The sequence below is a fragment of the Xiphophorus couchianus genome, chromosome 15, assembly GCF_001444195.1.
Source record: "Xiphophorus couchianus chromosome 15, X_couchianus-1.0, whole genome shotgun sequence".
Classification (NCBI taxonomy): domain Eukaryota; kingdom Metazoa; phylum Chordata; class Actinopteri; order Cyprinodontiformes; family Poeciliidae; genus Xiphophorus; species Xiphophorus couchianus.
Genome location: NC_040242.1, coordinates 4,716,668 through 4,732,674, shown reverse-complemented (window position 1 = coordinate 4,732,674; position 16,007 = coordinate 4,716,668). Strand labels below are relative to the sequence as shown.

General features: G+C 43.9%; 2 protein-coding genes across 2 annotated transcripts; one reads left to right on the top strand and one right to left on the bottom strand.

Moving 5' to 3' along the window:
• The first annotated feature begins 5,796 nt into the window (after positions 1 to 5,796).
• On the top strand, positions 5,797 to 7,017 carry LOC114159168 (uncharacterized). The gene is made up of 2 exons (XM_028041289.1): positions 5,797 to 5,876; positions 5,991 to 7,017. The coding sequence occupies exon 2, from the start codon at positions 6,047 to 6,049 to the stop codon at positions 6,713 to 6,715; it is 669 nt and encodes a 222-aa protein (XP_027897090.1). The 5' UTR covers positions 5,797 to 5,876; positions 5,991 to 6,046; the 3' UTR covers positions 6,716 to 7,017.
• Positions 7,018 to 10,607: 3,590 nt separating this feature from the next.
• On the bottom strand, positions 10,608 to 15,639 carry slc35d3 (solute carrier family 35 member D3). Its single transcript, XM_028039544.1, has 4 exons — positions 15,265 to 15,639; positions 13,044 to 13,254; positions 12,368 to 12,525; positions 10,608 to 12,295 (listed from the first exon to the last, which is right to left on the bottom strand). The coding sequence occupies exons 1-4, from the start codon at positions 15,487 to 15,489 to the stop codon at positions 11,585 to 11,587; spliced, it is 1,305 nt and encodes a 434-aa protein (XP_027895345.1). The 5' UTR covers positions 15,490 to 15,639; the 3' UTR covers positions 10,608 to 11,584.
• Between the last annotated feature and the right edge of the window lie 368 nt (positions 15,640 to 16,007).

Below are 16,007 nucleotides of genomic sequence, written 5' to 3'. Positions count from 1 at the left end.
CATTACGGACAATAATTAACAACATGACAACAATCAGAGCAGAATCACAGATAAAAACAGAACCACAGCGAGGAACATCGCTGCTTTAGCATCATGTATTCAAGTAAAAATTTAAAGGAACTATCCAAGAAATCCTCAAGAGTATTGAGATCAAATTTAATATTTACCAATTATGTAATTAGGCAGAAAAGTTCTAACCTTATGAGCAAATTATGGTATTTTAAACACTAAAATGACCAAAATAAAGAAATAACCCAAAATAAGCATAAGAAAAACTAGATAACTACATAAATATATAGCAATATGGATGGATGGATGGATGGATGGATGGATGGATGGCTATATGAATAGCTTGATAGCTAAACATCTATACAGATAACTACTGTACAGTGCTTCATAGCTAGCTAAAAAGCTGCACAGATTGCTACATAGTTAGCGATATAAACAGCTAGTTAGCACAAACATCGCTGGACAGATTTCTGCATTGACAGCTGGAAAGCTACATAAACAAGTAGGTAGCTGTATAAATAGTTAGCTACATAGATATTTGTGTAGCATATATCGTCAGCAGCATCATATCTTTATTATAGAGACAAAAGAGATAAAAATAAACATGACATAATATTATTCACTGAGTCACAAATAAATGATGGCAGTGATGAGAAAATCTGACTGTACTCAGTGCATAGATATATAACTACATAAATATAGCTACACACAGCTGGACAGACATCAGATACATAGATGGTTATATAGATGTGAAGCTACTTAGCTAGCTAGTTAGCTACATAGATAGCTAGATAGCTGGATAGCTACATTGACAGTTATATAGATGCTCCATAAATAGCTACACATACTAGACAGATAGCTAGAAGCTACAACGATACATAGAGGAAGAAAATCTTTCAAGATAAAACAGACCGTACCATATATAAAAATAAATAAATAAAATAAAATTAACCATCAAGTAAAAGAACAACACAGCCATCACATAGCTACATTGATAGCTAGATAGCTAAATAAATAAATAAATGATATATAGTTACATAGAAAGCTCTATAGATATTTAGCAACATAGAATATTATGTTGATAGCTATACAAAGATAGCCCCATATATTTATATTTTTTTGTTTACTAATCATTTTTATTGGTTATTTTATATATTTTTATGCCTAAAGTAGAAAGAGTAGAAATAATTTGCTGACATTAAATAGAGAAGTTTTTAAGAAAGGAAAGAAGCAAAAAGTGCTTTAGAGAAATTAATAAGAGTGTAAAATCCAACAATTGATTGGACTAAATCTCCCTCAGGTTGTATTTTATCCTGAAGAGATTTATTTTTATTATTTAGAGACCAGTTAGTTTGTGGTTTTGGATTAAATGGGAAAACCCGGATTACCTGGAGAAAACCCAAAAAGAAAAGAGTAGAAACAATCATCTGGGATTGAAACCGAACCGGCTCAGTTTTTATGGAAGCAGGAAACTTTTTCATTTTAAAGACCAGATAATTGATATGTCTGTAGCTGAAAGGAGAATCTGTTTTGGTTGGAATGAGACAGAAATCATAAATTTGTGTTCGGGAGGTTTTCGGTTCTCTACCAGAACAGGCCTGCATAGCGAGAAGTGCGGAGCCGGTAGAACCACCTGGAGATGTTCTCCAGGTCCCGGTCGAATGCTCCAAACATTCGGGCCAGAGTGTTCTCGGGTTTCCTTATGATGTTCATTCTGGTTTCAAGGTAATCCAGAAGCAAGAGGTCGAAACTGTTTCTTGGAAGCAGAGCAATTTTAAAAAGTCTCTGGATTGACCCGAAAGCCTCGTGGAGTTCCTTGGAAATGGCCGCAGCGATGCGCTCCAGGTTTTCTGTCTGCAGCTCCAGTTGGGAAGCAGTCATCTGGTTCTGTTGGACCATCAACCCGCACAGACGGCTCACCATAATTTTCCGAACATCTGAGGGGAAGAACTCGTAAAGCTCCTCAGGGACGTTGATGATATTTCTGAGCAGCAGACAGCAGAAGATGACGCTGCTGTCTGCGCGTCCTGGAAACGGGGAATCGGACTCGTGATCTGGGCTGGCATCGTGTCTGTGGCAGTCCGGAATTCGAACTCCAAGCTGCTCTGCCAGAACTTCAATGAGCGCCTCGTCAAACTCCTCGTCTCTCTTCATCGCCGCCTTCACCATGTCTTCACACGAGCCGAACCGCTGGTGCAGAGCTTCAGAAACGGTGGTCACGATGTCCGATAAGTTGTCTTTGGTGATGATGACCAAAACTCCGTCTGGGTCCCCAGTGGAAATCATCAGCTTCTTCAGACGCTTCTTCATCTTCGCCATGCAGCTCTCTGAGAGGATGCCTTTGGCGTTCATGTCGCAGTTTCTGAGAGTCCTGACAATCATAACACACACCATGGTGTTGATCTTGTCTTTTTTCCCAGGAGGACCGTAGACCAGGTTCTGTCTCAGTTCATTCACCATCTCTACATCATCGAAAGACATTTTGGATTCAAAATAATCTGATTTATTTCTCCTCTTGGAACAAACAACCAACAACAAGCGGCTCCTGGACTGAAATGATCCAAACTGACCGAGAAACGGGGACTGACGGGGACTGACGTCTGTTCACGTCACGAGATCATATGCAAATTGTGACGTCACAGCCCCAGGCCGAACAAAGGCCTACGTCAGAGGCAACCTCAGCAACAGAGGTCTCTAAAATAATAACCAAAACGCACCTGCTTCAGCCAGTTCTCTTACGCGCATGCGTGAAGAAGACCCGAGTCCACAGCTCACCTGTCTGACGGCTGGACGGAGAAAAATCCACCTGCGGGGCCGGAAGCGCGGGCTCTCCACCAGAGGGCGCCCTGGTACTGATCAAGCTACTGGTCCGGTCATCAGAACCGGTACCGGTCCGCGCATGTTCTGGTATCTGGATGTTCTCATAAAAAGCAGTTATTTAAAACACAAAATGTTTTGAATTGTTGTTGGTCCTGCTTTGTGTTTCTGCAGGACAGATGGCAGAAGTCTGAATGTTTGATTCTTGTCTGTTTTACTCCATAAAGCTCCAGGTTGGACGCTAAATGTTGCCGTCAGATTTTTAAAGAAACGTTTCTCATTTTCACACCGAGCCGGTTTGTCCTCGGAACATTTTGCTGAGGAAATGAGCTGAGAGCTGCAGCGCCGGGTCAGTGTGAGCCCAGAGCTCCGCTGTCATCACTGATGAAGTGTGAAATGGTTCCGGTTCTATTGACCCGCTCACGGCTCACTTCACTGATGGAGACGATCCCTCCTGCTGAGCGGAAATGGCTTTCAATGAATACAACATTATGTTTTCATTATTTTTAAATAAAATCAACGCTCTGAAATAAACAAGTTCTACAAAATAAATGAATCATTTTTGTTTCAAATGTAGCTTTTTTCAGTTTTATTTCATTATTGGGTTTTTACAGCACCGCTGATCTGACGCTGACAGTGGAGCTAATTTTTAGATTACTGCTTTAGCATTTTTGTTAACTTTAAAAGTTTAGCACACTTAGCTTTTCCTAAATTAATCTTTCTGGATACATAAAAGGCACTAATTTACGTGGTTGCCATGGTGAATCAGGCAAAATTAGAAAACTGATAGTTGTCAAAATTTCACAACCTGAATCCAGGAGTTCTGTCCCACAGAATCATTATTGACATGGTGGGATAGTATGGCTGAATTTAGTACTTTAGCATTAGCTTTCTCTAAATACCATAGCGCTTTAGCGTTAGCAGAACTGCTGGTTCGTTAGCTAGCAGTTAGCCGCGACCACCACTGAGTTTCCATTCATCCTTTGTTTCGTTCTCAGTGTTTGTGTCCCATAGATGCCAGGAAGGTCATTTTGTCATGTTTTGTTTGTGTTGTTTGTTTGTCTGGTGTTTCTGCTGCCCAGTTCAGGACCAGAGAAATGCAGGAAGTCTGGTTCTGGTTCTGGTTCCGGAACCTGGCTGTGTTTCTCTTTTGTTGTAATTACATAAAATGTCTTTCTTTAGTTATTCATGTTGCTCCTTCCTGACTCAAACACCTTTAGAAACTCTGTCATTGTTTTAACCATAGACATAATATAAGGGTAGACGCCGCATTGGCCGCTCCGGCGCAGGAAATACGGCGGCCATCTTAGAGCGGTATACCCTCGTACTTTGCTGAACCAAAACAACAGAAGATGCCTCAGTTCTGCTCGGCTTATTCGTGTTTAAATCTACGAACTGTTGATGTCAGGGGCCGGGGGATAACTTTTCACAAGTAAGAATGACATATTATTGTTAGTATGTTGTGAATGTAATATTACTGTACTGTATTTATGCCCACCAGCGAAATGACAGCAAATGTTAGCAATCGGTCTTCAGCCGGAGATTTGATGACAGGAATATGTTTCAAACAGGCCTACTCACAATTTCAGTAGCTTTGTTTAATTATCATTATCAACAAATTTTAATCAAATTTGGAGTTTTATGTTCTTTAAAATATGAAGATCAAAAATAGTGAGTGTAACGTTTTTCTGAATGCTCAGCTTAAGCAGGCAACAAGGCTCCTTAGTTTCAACCGTTGCAAATAACATGGACCTCATTCGGACAATGTTTTTGTGTACACACTCCCAGATATCACGTTTTTGTTTTAAAGGTTTCCAAAAGATAAAGAGAGGAGGAAGAGGTGGGAAATAGCTTTGAGGTGGGATGGATTCACTGCAAGTGATTCATCTGTACTATGCAGTGAGCATTTCAAAACGGAGGATTTTGACAAAACAGGTCAGATTGTCAGACTGAGAGCTGATGTGATACCATCAATTTTCAGCTTCCCAGTTCACCTTCAAAGAGTAGGTGCATTATTAAAAGTTCATTAGCATTCATAAATGTGCATAACGTTAGCCTTAAGGGATATATGTGTGTTTATGTACAGGTAGTATATACTGTGAAGTCCATATTCATAAGGTTTTTACATTTAAGGTTGAAAACTACAGAACTACAATAACCTCCACAAAAGCCCAAAGTAGTGAGTATGTGGCCTCTCAAGATGACCCAGAAACTTGTAGTTCAGACCTGCAACCTCAGTCTAATGATGTGAGTATTTTTTCTATTGTAAATATCATATCATAATGGTCAAGATCATATTAAAATCTAAATTATTTTCTAACCCTCATGTTGAATGTTGTCACAAATAAAACAAATAAAACCAACATAGTTGAAGACACACACAGTGCTGCTGTCGTCTGAAAGAAAGTGTGCCATAGTGATGTCTAAGTGATGGGTGATGTCCATCTCTCTGTCTTTAGGATCATTGCTATGCTTTGCCAGCTTCTCTTACCGCTGTCACTGCAAAACATAAGATAGCGTTGGCAAGAGTGGAATATCTGGAGCGGGACAAGAAAAACACCATGGCCAGAGAGAAGAGGGCAAAGACCACAGCAAAGTCACTTTTGGGGGAATTGAGTGAAAAAAATCTCATTACTGAAGAACTCAAAGAACGGCTTGAATTCTACTCTGGTAATTCAAAATTAATTCCTCAAAATTTGTGTACATTTTCTTGTATGTTTATTTTTCCTCCTGAGCTACATCAGAAGAAGAGTTTATATTTTTTCCTCTTAAATTGTCAGATCTACAACTAGAGTTTATGGAGAAAAAGGGCCATGAATACTCCAACGAATATAGAGAGTTTGCCCTCACACTTCATCTCCATGGCCCAAAGGCATACAAATACCTTAGAGAGAAGCGAAGATTTCCCCTCCCACATCCGCACACATTACAAAGGTAGCCTTAATATTCCCCAAATTACATACCACTGCTCCAAGTGCAGCGGTATGTCCTCACATACAGGTTCAGCCAAGATCACTTGGAGCTCCTGTTTAATTCCATCAGAGCGTCAGGTACTGTTGATGTCCTTTCAGTTAGAATAACTTCATAAAATATACTTCATGAATGTGTTCATATGTTATGTCGTATGATTAACACATGTATTGTATCCCTGTATTCCATTCAAGGTGGCTGGAATAACAACCCATCAGCATGCCAGTTCCAGGCCATCTTCCGCCGGCTGATGGTTCGGTGTGGGGTTACACCCAGTGAGACTGGCAATGTGGCAGCACAAGACAACACCGTGTCCCTGTCTGCTGTTGAAATGTCCTCTCCTGAATCTAATGAAGAGCATCCCTGTCCTTTTGCTAGGATTTCAGCCATTCTGGACGACCACAGCTATCTTCCGACCAAGTTTGGTGGTCTGGTAGAAAATGCCTTGGTTTACATATCTGGATTTGTTGTGAGGCAGATTCTGCGTAAACTAACCTGTGACCCATGTCGAGTCAGTTTGATTCAAGATGCCACACCGTCTTCATTTGATGAGAACTACCATCTTCTGACTTTGAAAAATAATGGCGGGTTAGTGATTCCCTCACAAGGCGTAGTGAAGGTGGTGAGAGCTGCAGAGAGGGTGATTCGTGGTGCTTCACCAAACCATCCTCCTAAGCTGTCCGCCGTCACATACATAGTCCGTGAAGACATTGGAACAGAAGATGTTTTCCAGCTTGGGGAACACACTCAGGAGACACAATTTGGCATTGACAATCACCATTCTGACTTGCTGTCATTGGTTGTGTCTGTGTTTCTGAAGATAAGGATGCACCACATTGCAAAAGTCACATGTCTTGGTTTGCAGAAAGGCAACACCAGAAAAAAGCTCTGCAAAACTGTCCTATTTCAAGGCTATTAGATTGTGTAAAAATGTAATGAATATGTAAATACTGTCACAACAGATAAGTATGCATGTGTGTATGTGTGTATATATGAGATTATCGGAATATATACATAATGTGTGTGAATAAATTGCATCTTTGGTTGTATCTTGCAAAACATGTCATACTTTAAAACATTGTATTCCACCAAAATTATTTAAATATGCTAAACTATACGTTCCTATACATGCAATTTTAATAGCTGTATGCCTAAAATTTAATTATGTGACAATGTGATTACTGTTCAGCGTGTTATGATCTATTAAATGCGCTGATCCTTTATTGTGCCTGCCAAATATATAAGGCTGAGTGGAGTGGTATACCGCTCCAAGATGGCCGCCCTAAATCTCGTCAGCTCCAATAGGCGAGAGCGGCCCATGAGGCGTCTATCCATATATTATGTCTATGGTTTTAACCACTGGAAGCCCCTCCTTTCTATTTCTTCTTCTGTGGTATTGTTTTTAAACCGTTTGCGCCTCTTAGCCCCGCCCCTTTTTCCACGTGATCCTGAGGGAGACAACGTGACATCTAGTTTATTTATAGATCATCAATGTAATATATGAATCCATTCTGTAATGTAAATATTTAAATGAACCGAATGCAAATCAGCAGAAACTAACTTTAGTTCTGGTATGTATTCTGGTTTTGGGCTGCAGTGCGCTAACGCGCTAACGCTAGTTTCTGTTTGTCTTTCTCGTCAGGAATAAACCGAGAAACCATCGATTCCTGAGAAATCCTGTCCGGTTACACTTCCGCCTTGAAATCTGTTAAATGAACTGATGATAAAAAGTTTCAACTCGTTTCTCTGTTGCTGTTTTGTCTGGAGGTTTCAGAATGAAGCTCATCGGTTCTGATCCAAGGTCAAACATGAAAGTCCTGCAGCACAAACTCCTCTTTGACTCTGAGCTCTGCAGAAATCTTCCAGAACATTTTCCTGTTTGATGATGAGCAGAAACATTTTAGCTGCTCAGCCGTTTCTCTCACATTGAAGTTAAACGTTTCTTTGACCCTCAGAATGAAGAAAAACGTCGGTTTGCAGCGCGACGAGCCAACAAGCTAATAACAAAATGGGTCTGAAAGCCTCAGCAGAGATGAAATCACAGCCTGTCAGAGTCTGAGCCAAATTTAATCCAATTCCCCATAGAAGATAAAAGCCGGGTGTCAAACGTTCCTCCTCCTCACACCTGCTGTCTGTCCGCCTCGGACCTTTAATCTGCTCTTCCTCTGCTCTTCCTCCTCATTCAGGCTGCAGTTTAGCTGCTGATCAGCTTTCAGGTAAACGACGCAGATTCTTCAGGACTCTTTTAACTCTAAGTCAAATCTGCTCAGAAATCATCCAGTTGATTATTTCTACTTGTCTTTCAGCTGAAAATTTGCAACAACATAAAACAGAAAAATCAGAAACAGCCAGGAATCCCAGCTGAGCGATGATGTCACGAGAGGAACCTCAAACTCAAAATGGCCACCAGACGTAGAAGCAGAGACAACGAAGTGTCTGGTTTGAGTTCAGAAAATAAAACTGAGAGCAGCAGATTGGAGACCTAACAAACTGTCACCACACCCAGAGATTTAAAAGGAAGACATTGTAATTCTGCTCCAGTTCTGATCAGCATTCTCACACAATATCAGCCCGTCGATTTTTCCATCATTAACTTCATTCTTACTGGTCCCTGTAAGCTAATGCTACATGTGGCTAATAGAGGGAATAAAAATTAAATTAGACCTTCATTTGGCTCAGACACAAAGAAAGAGTTAAAACCAAGAACATGTGTAGGTGTCGATTTGTTGTCAAACCTGCAGAGCAAAGAGAACAAGAATAAAATATAAAAAACTTGTGTTTTTATCTGTTTAAACATTAAAGCAGTAAAAAATCGGAACATTCCTGCTTTTTGTCTTAGTGAATCCGTCTGACGCTGAATGATCGAACTTCAGGATGAGCAGGAAAATGGAGTCGGTTCGTCTGCGTCAACAGAAACCTCATCGACGTTCTGCTGGACGTGTTGATGATCCGCCGCCGCCACCGCCGCCAGAGCGTTAAATGAAGCTGGGAGAGTGTGAGAGCAGAAGATCAATACGGATCAATACCTGGACTTGACAGCTTCTTCAGTCCAAGGAGCCGGCAGCTTTTCACCGGTCAGAGGAGAACAAGAGAGGAAAAAACTGGAACCAGAACCACTGATCGGACCTCAGCAGGAATCAGCGTCACGATACGCTTCATTCAGGGTCTAGTCAAAGTTCCACAGTTTACCAACAGGGAGGCCATCACAGAACCTCAACGCTGGCCTGATTTATCTGACCAAAACCGGTTTGGACTCAGAGAGCTGCTGGATCGGGTCTCAACCAGCTGCTGGGTTTAGATGAAACTCCACAACTCAACTTTCTGGAAAAGAATTGCTAAATTTCGGGCTAGTCGCTTTTTGATAAGTCTCTCATCTCCGGACTAGGCCACGCCCCCCGCGGCTCGTGGCTCCGCCCACCTGGTGTTTTTTTTAAATAAATGTCTTTCTGTGTTTTCACATCAGCTTTAACTACAGTAAACACATTTCAAGGCTTCAGATTTAAAAACATTCAACTGCTCAACCAGCTGATGTTCCGTTTTACGAACCGGAACCAAAAGCTGCTGGTTTCTGATCACAACCCGCCGAACCCCGAACCGGAAGTATCAGCTAGCTCTGAGGCTAACGCTGAAATAAAGCAGAGTAAAGACATCAGTCTTATCAGCATGAGAGGAACATCTGGACGCTTCCGCCCAGGGTTGGAATAGAAAGTGTTTGTCCGTGACGCTGCAGTAATTCTGTTCGACGTTAGCTCGGCTCTCCGACCCACACACGTCCCGCCTGATTCCCTCTGATTTCATTAGAAACTGTCGCCGGGTCGCCTGGAGGTGGACACGGCCTCCGCAGACACAGAACCGGCTCTGCTGAGCTTCTGTCAGCGCCGAGCCGCTTAAACCACCAAGAGCAACAAGCTGCTGCGGGAACAGAAACACGAGGCGAGCTGCTGACAAAATGTCCGACAGGTTTCATCCATCCAGCTGTGTGTTGGTTTGAAACGATTCTGTTTACCCAGAAATGAACAGCTTCAATTAGTGACAATGTGAGTTATAGCAAAACTCAATAATCAACAGAATTATCAGAATAAAATGATAAATGATTCAGTTGGAGGTAAAACGTATGAATATTTTTGGTGAAAGTTCATTCAAAATACCACAGATATTATCATTATTATAAATACATCCTGTGTGTAGATAAAGCAGAAAATTCCTGCGACGACATGGAGGCAGATATTTCTGACATGTTGACAGTTTGGATGAATTTCAGCACAAAATTTCCCAAAAAATCTCCTAAAACAACTGAAATATTGACTATTTAGCCATGGAATATTAGCATGTTTTTTTTTTGCATGAGAGGAGCGCAGTCATCCAGGAGGGACTCAGAGTAGAGCCCCTGCTCCTTCACATCGAGAGGAGCCAGTAGAGGAGCATCTGGTCAGGATGCCTCCTGGGCGCCTCCCTGGTGAGGAGTTCAGGTCCCACCGGGAGGAGGGGAAAACCGAGACACCCTGGAGGGACGATGTTCCTCTGCTGGGAACGCCTTGGGATTCCCCTGGATGAACTGGAACAAGAGGCTGGAGAGGGAAGACTGGGCCTCCCTTCTGAAGCTGCTGACCCCGCGACCCCGGATAAGATGGATGGATAATAATAATAATAGGATAATTACCTTATTATTGATTTGACCTTAAAACAGAACATTATCTTGTAAAAACCTTGTTCACATTATAAATAAAGAGCTAATATTATTTTGGTTTAGTTAATATTATAAAAACATATTTCTCTCGCCTCCATAACAGATTATTAGGCAGAAGCCAAAATCAGTCTGGCAGCCATTTAATAGGAACTCAGTGAATATTACACACAACAAACATCTTATAAACAGCTGACATGACGGAGTCCTTTTATCATAAAACAGCAAAAACAATCAAACGTTGTTCTCTTCTTGAGGCTTTAAAAAACTTACGGTAAATAAAAAGGCCACAGTGGAAATCATATCGTTGTGACTGAGTTTTTCCCTGCTCAGCTGTGAAAACACTGAAAACATCAAATAAAATAAAAAACATTTTTGGCATTTTGAGACGCATGAGTTCAGAACCAAACCAGAAAGAAAAAAAAGCAGTTTAATAAAACCTAAAATAAAATCCACCTGCTGTGTGGTGAAGAAGTAAAACGTCATAGAAACAAACTTCTCAGTTTTATGAATTTATAACTTCGTTTGGCTTTTAGGTAAACAGACAAACCTCTGAGCAGTGACCCAGATGACCCAAAGGACACGGAACAGAACCCGGTACCGTCATGGCTGACACATTAATTTAGATTATTTTGGATCTGATGATGAAATGGAAGCAAATGAAAAGTAAACTGGACCTGCAGGGTTCAGTCCAGCCGGGTTCTAACCGGACCGGGGAGACGGACCGCGTCATGCTAGCCGTGCTCTGCGCCGCCCAATCCACATGCCGAGAAGAAGCTCCGCCCCCTGCTGGCTCAAACTGGAACTGCTTCATACTCGTTACCATGGAGACACAGTCAGTCCGCCTCCTGGTTCTGCAGTTCTGGGACGTGAAATCTTCAGCAGAGAGACGAAGCCAACAAGACCATCAAGCATTTGTCAAGCGGGCCGATGCTAATGAAAGACGTCCTCTGGTCTGTCCGGTCTCTGTCCGGTCTGTTTGGTCTGTCTGGTCTCTTTTCAGTCTGTCTGGTCTCTGTTCAGTCTGTCTGGTCTCTGTTCGGTCCGTCCGCTGAGTTCCTTTCTGTTTTGGCTCAGGAGTCCATTTGGGTCTCCATCCCGCCCTCATGGACTCTGAAGCTCTATGTTATCGATCAGATTTTCCTTCTTGGTGAGCTGCAGACTCCTGATGGACCTCAATGCTCCTACGAGGTTCTGGGTGGCGGACCGGCCAGCGGCGGCGTTCTCCTGGTGGAGGTGCTCCCTCTGCATCTCCAGCGCCTCTTTCTCCGTCATTACAACAGATTTCAGGTCACCGTCTCCTCCGGCGCTGCCCTCCACCGACAGCGCTCCGTTCGATAACTGAGGCGCCTCGTCCTCCTTCCCGTCTCCGCTCTCCGACGGCCCCAGCTCGGGACCGGTGGCGGACCCTTCCCCGTTCAGCGGTGGTTTCTCGGTGTAGGGGTCTCCAGGCTGCGCCGCGTCCTTCTCCAGGTCCTCGTACAAACTCTTCTTCTGCGTCTCAAAGTATTTGACCACGCAGTAGGTGATGGAGCCAATGGTGTTCACCACCACTCCGCCAATGAAGAGCCGCGTGGGCGCCACGTCCTTGAAGGCCAGCATGCCAACCGTGATGGTGGCGATGCTCTTGACCACGCCGACGAAGCTGGTGGTGACGGCCGAGTTGATGTAGGTGCAGTGCAGGGTGGTGAAGTTCATGGCGCAGCCGATGAAGATGCACAGGATGAAGATGATGGTGATCTGCGGTTCCTCCCAGCCCGCGTAGGACCACATATTGACAGCGTCCATGGAGATGATGGAGCAGACGAGCAGAACCTGGAAACAGGAAGAACGTCAGACAACAAAAACAGGATGAAAGCAGGAAATTCCTGAAACAAGGTTCCACACCGGCGACGCCATGATGGTGATGGCGTACTGTGCAGTCAGAGGTCCATACTCGCTCTCCAGACTGGTTTTCTGGATCAGAACCAGGTAGGAGGCGTGAATGATTACAGCCAGAACCCCGGTGACGTAACCAAACGGATCCCCGGTGAGGTCTCCGGCTCCTGCAGGAAACAACCAAGACAAGAAGTGAACCTGCAGTCGGTGAAGGCAGGTGTCCACCTGAGCAGCTAGCTGAAGAGTTCATCACAATCATTAGCTAACGTGCTACACAGTAATCAGTGGAAGCTAATGCTAAACACTACCAACATGGCAGTTTGTGGAAGCTAATTGTGAAGTACTATACCAACATGCTATTTAATGCTAACATGGTTCTTAGCTTTGTTCTTTACTGTTTGTTGTTTAAAATCAAATTATTGAGTAAAACAGAGAACTGAGGACAGGAAACTGAACAGACTTCACCCACTTCAAAATAAGAGCATAACTACTAGAATAATTTTTAACCAACTCAGATGTTGAACTTTTATTCAGCTGAACGTTTACCAATCAGGGAAATTAGCGCTAAATGTTTTCAGTTAGCTAAAGTGCTAAGCTAAAAACTAGCTCTGTTATTAGCGGATTAGAGGAAATGTGCGCGCCACTGGACGGATGAACACAACCAACGTTGACCCCTGGCTCTTACCTGCCAGAACAGCGCCCCCTGTGGTGATGAGCACGGCGGTCACCACGCCCACAGACGGCAGCGCGTTCCGGAGAACGCACACCCCGATGCAGAGCGTGAAGAGCGGCAGGCAGCGCTTGAACACCACGTACATGGGCAGACTGAGGCCGCGCAGCGACCACAGCGTCAGCGTGGACTGCAGCGTGGACAGGATGCAGACTGGCGCAAACTCCTGCGCAAACAGGAGCAAAGAGTCAAAACACACAACATCAGCACCACGGGGAGTATTAGGGCAACATAAAATATTAAAAATATTACCAGATCAAAGTCAGAAGCAGGACTTCAGATGTAATAACTATATTAAAAGTCATAAATGTGACTTTATTACCAGAATGAAGACGAAATAATAGGATTGTAAAGTCAATATTTCTAGAGTAAAATCTAAAGTCATAACATTACGACTTTACTGTCGTAGTTTTATTTTTTATATTCTGAGCTGGCCCTAATATTCAAACATTAAATACATTTAGGAAGGAGAAATATGACGTCATGAAACTTTGGTTCAAATATTTCAGTCGCTGCAGATTCTGTTGCTTTCCTCCCGGCTTGGATGAGCAGACAGGGGTGTGTGTGTGTGTGTATATGTGGGTGGATGTGTGTGTGTGTGTAGGTGTGTGTGTGTATGTGTGGGTGGATGGGTGTGTGTGTGTGTGTGTGTAGGTGTGTGGGTGTGTGTGGGTGTGTGTGTGTGTGTGTGTATGTGTGGGTGGATGGGTGTGTGTGTGTGTGTGTAGGTGTGTGGGTGTGTGTGGGTGTGTGTGTGTGTGTGTGTATGTGTGGGTGGATGGGTGTGTGTGTGTGTGTGTGTGTGTGTGTATGTGTGGGTGGATGGGTGGGTGTTTGTGTGTGTGTGTGTGTGTGTAGGTGTGTGTGTGTATGTGTGGGTGGATGTGTGTGTGTATGTGTGGGTGGATGGGTGGGTGTGTGTGTGTGTGTGTGTATGTGTGGGTGGATGGGTGTGTGTGTGTGTGTGTGTGTGTGTGTGTGTGTGTATGTGTGGGTGGATGGGTGGGTGTTTGTGTGTGTGTGTGTGTGTGTAGGTGTGTGTGTGTATGTGTGGGTGGATGTGTGTGTGTATGTGTGGGTGGATGGGTGGGTGTTTGTGTGTGTGTGTGTGTGTGTGTGTGTGTGTGTCTAGGTGTGTGTGTGTGTGTGTAGGTGTGTGTGTGTGTGTATGTGTGGGTGGATAGGTGGGTGTGTGTGTGTGGGTGTGGGTGTCGGGTTCTGAGCCTGACCCAGCTGCCAGCACTGAGGGACTCCACTCTGGGACACGGCGGTGGCAGCATCATGCTGTGGGGGCTCCTCAATGTATGATAGGAACATTGAAGTTCTGAAACATCGGAACCGGAGTCCAGAACTAAATGTGACAGAAAGTCTGAATGCGGATGTTCAGCAGCGGAGCTTTCAGAACCTCGGAACCGCCTGATCCCGGTTCGGTTCGGTAAAGATATCTGCCAGGTTGTGGATCTGCCCAGTAGGATCCATTTATGAAAAAAACAGCAGCATATTTACATCGCCTTTATTAATAAACATTCCTGTTTTCTAGGAATCAGAACAGAAATAATTTTTTCTCCCTCTGCTGCGCATGCGTATAAACCACAGGGGCGCTGCGCCACACGGGCGCCGAGGAAATGGGGAAAATGACTTCTAGTTGGCATTTTCTGGATCTAACATCTGCAGAGCGCCTTTAATGTAGAAACATCAGAAAATCATTTCTCCTCTGGTGAGGAAGGAACGTTTTAAATCGGATCATCTGAAGGATTCTCTGAACGATTCTCTGTTATAACAACAATAACTCTGGAGAATTGAAATGAATGAGTTTCAACGTTTAATTTCCCTCTGGGATCAATTTGAATTAAATGTTGATATTTGAAAAAAGGATCTGAAGGAGGTTTTTATGGGTAAGTGAATAAAAGTTATTAATTTGTAATAGAAAACTGGAGATGAAATGGATGGATGACTGTTGGAGTAAAACATCCTGATGAAAGTGAGAAAAGCTGCAGAAAGTTTCCGATTCGGTTCTACGGTCCGGTTCTACAGAACGGTTTTCTTCAATTTAGAATCAAAAATTTAAAAAACTATTTCAGAAGCTAAACCCAACCTGCAGCAGAAATCTGAAAAAAGAAAGAAACCTATAAAACTTGAGGTGGAACACCACACCAGAACCGGTTCCGGCTCCTACCTTGGCCAGCTGCATGCCGAACGGCGGCACCTGGATCCTCCCGAGCCGTCGCAGGCTCTCCAGCGCCAGCATGGCCGTGAAGCTGGTGAGGAACTGGATGAGCGTCAGGAAGCCGAACTGGTAGTTACTGATGAGGAACTTGAGCAGGATGTTGAGCGACCCGGAGAACACGCCGTGCGCCACGGCCACGGAGATCCCCAGCAGCCGGCTCCGGAACACCTCCATGGCTTCACCTGGACCCGGGCGGCGGGGGGCCTCCAGCTGATCCTCAGGAGGGATTCTCCTCTCTGCGCTCCGGCTCCGCACTGAGGGGGAGGCGGCGCGGCGGGGGGCGGAGCGGGAGGAACCGCAGCCACTCAGGAGATTTTACCGCAGCGGGGGGGAGGGGGAGCCGGAGCCCGGAGCCCGGAGCCCGGAGCTCCTCCACGGGGGCCAAACTCCTCACATCCACGGAAAAACTTCCCAGGAACTCCGAGCTGCTGCTGCTGCGGTTTCTAAAGACGCCAAAACATCTCAGGAAACAAATCTGATGATTTGATAAAACACTAATAAAACTACTGCTGTCCAACACGGCTGCTTAATAATAAAAGACCAAAAGAGTGAAATTCAAACGGAATGGGCAAAAATAGTATATAAAATGAAACTTTAATAAAATAAGACAACACAAAGATGAAGAGCAATAAATAAAATTATATTAAATCAAATAAAAACCAAAAGACAATCGATTTTATAAAAAGACTGAA

Bases quoted from the DNA above. Each gene is read 5' to 3' on its own strand.
- slc35d3 (XM_028039544.1), bottom strand. From the start codon at position 15,489: ATGGAGGTGTTCCGGAGCCGGCTGCTGGGGATCTCCGTGGCCGTGGCG. The intron at 12,526-13,043 runs GTAAGAGCCAGG...TGTTTCCTGCAG, and splicing joins AGGGGGCGCTGTTCTGGCAG to GAGCCGGAGACCTCACCGGG. The intron at 12,296-12,367 runs GTGTGGAACCTT...TCCTGTTTCCAG, and splicing joins TCACCATCATGGCGTCGCCG to GTTCTGCTCGTCTGCTCCAT.
- LOC114159168 (XM_028041289.1), top strand. From the start codon at position 6,047: ATGGTTCGGTGTGGGGTTACACCCAGTGAGACTGGCAATGTGGCAGCA.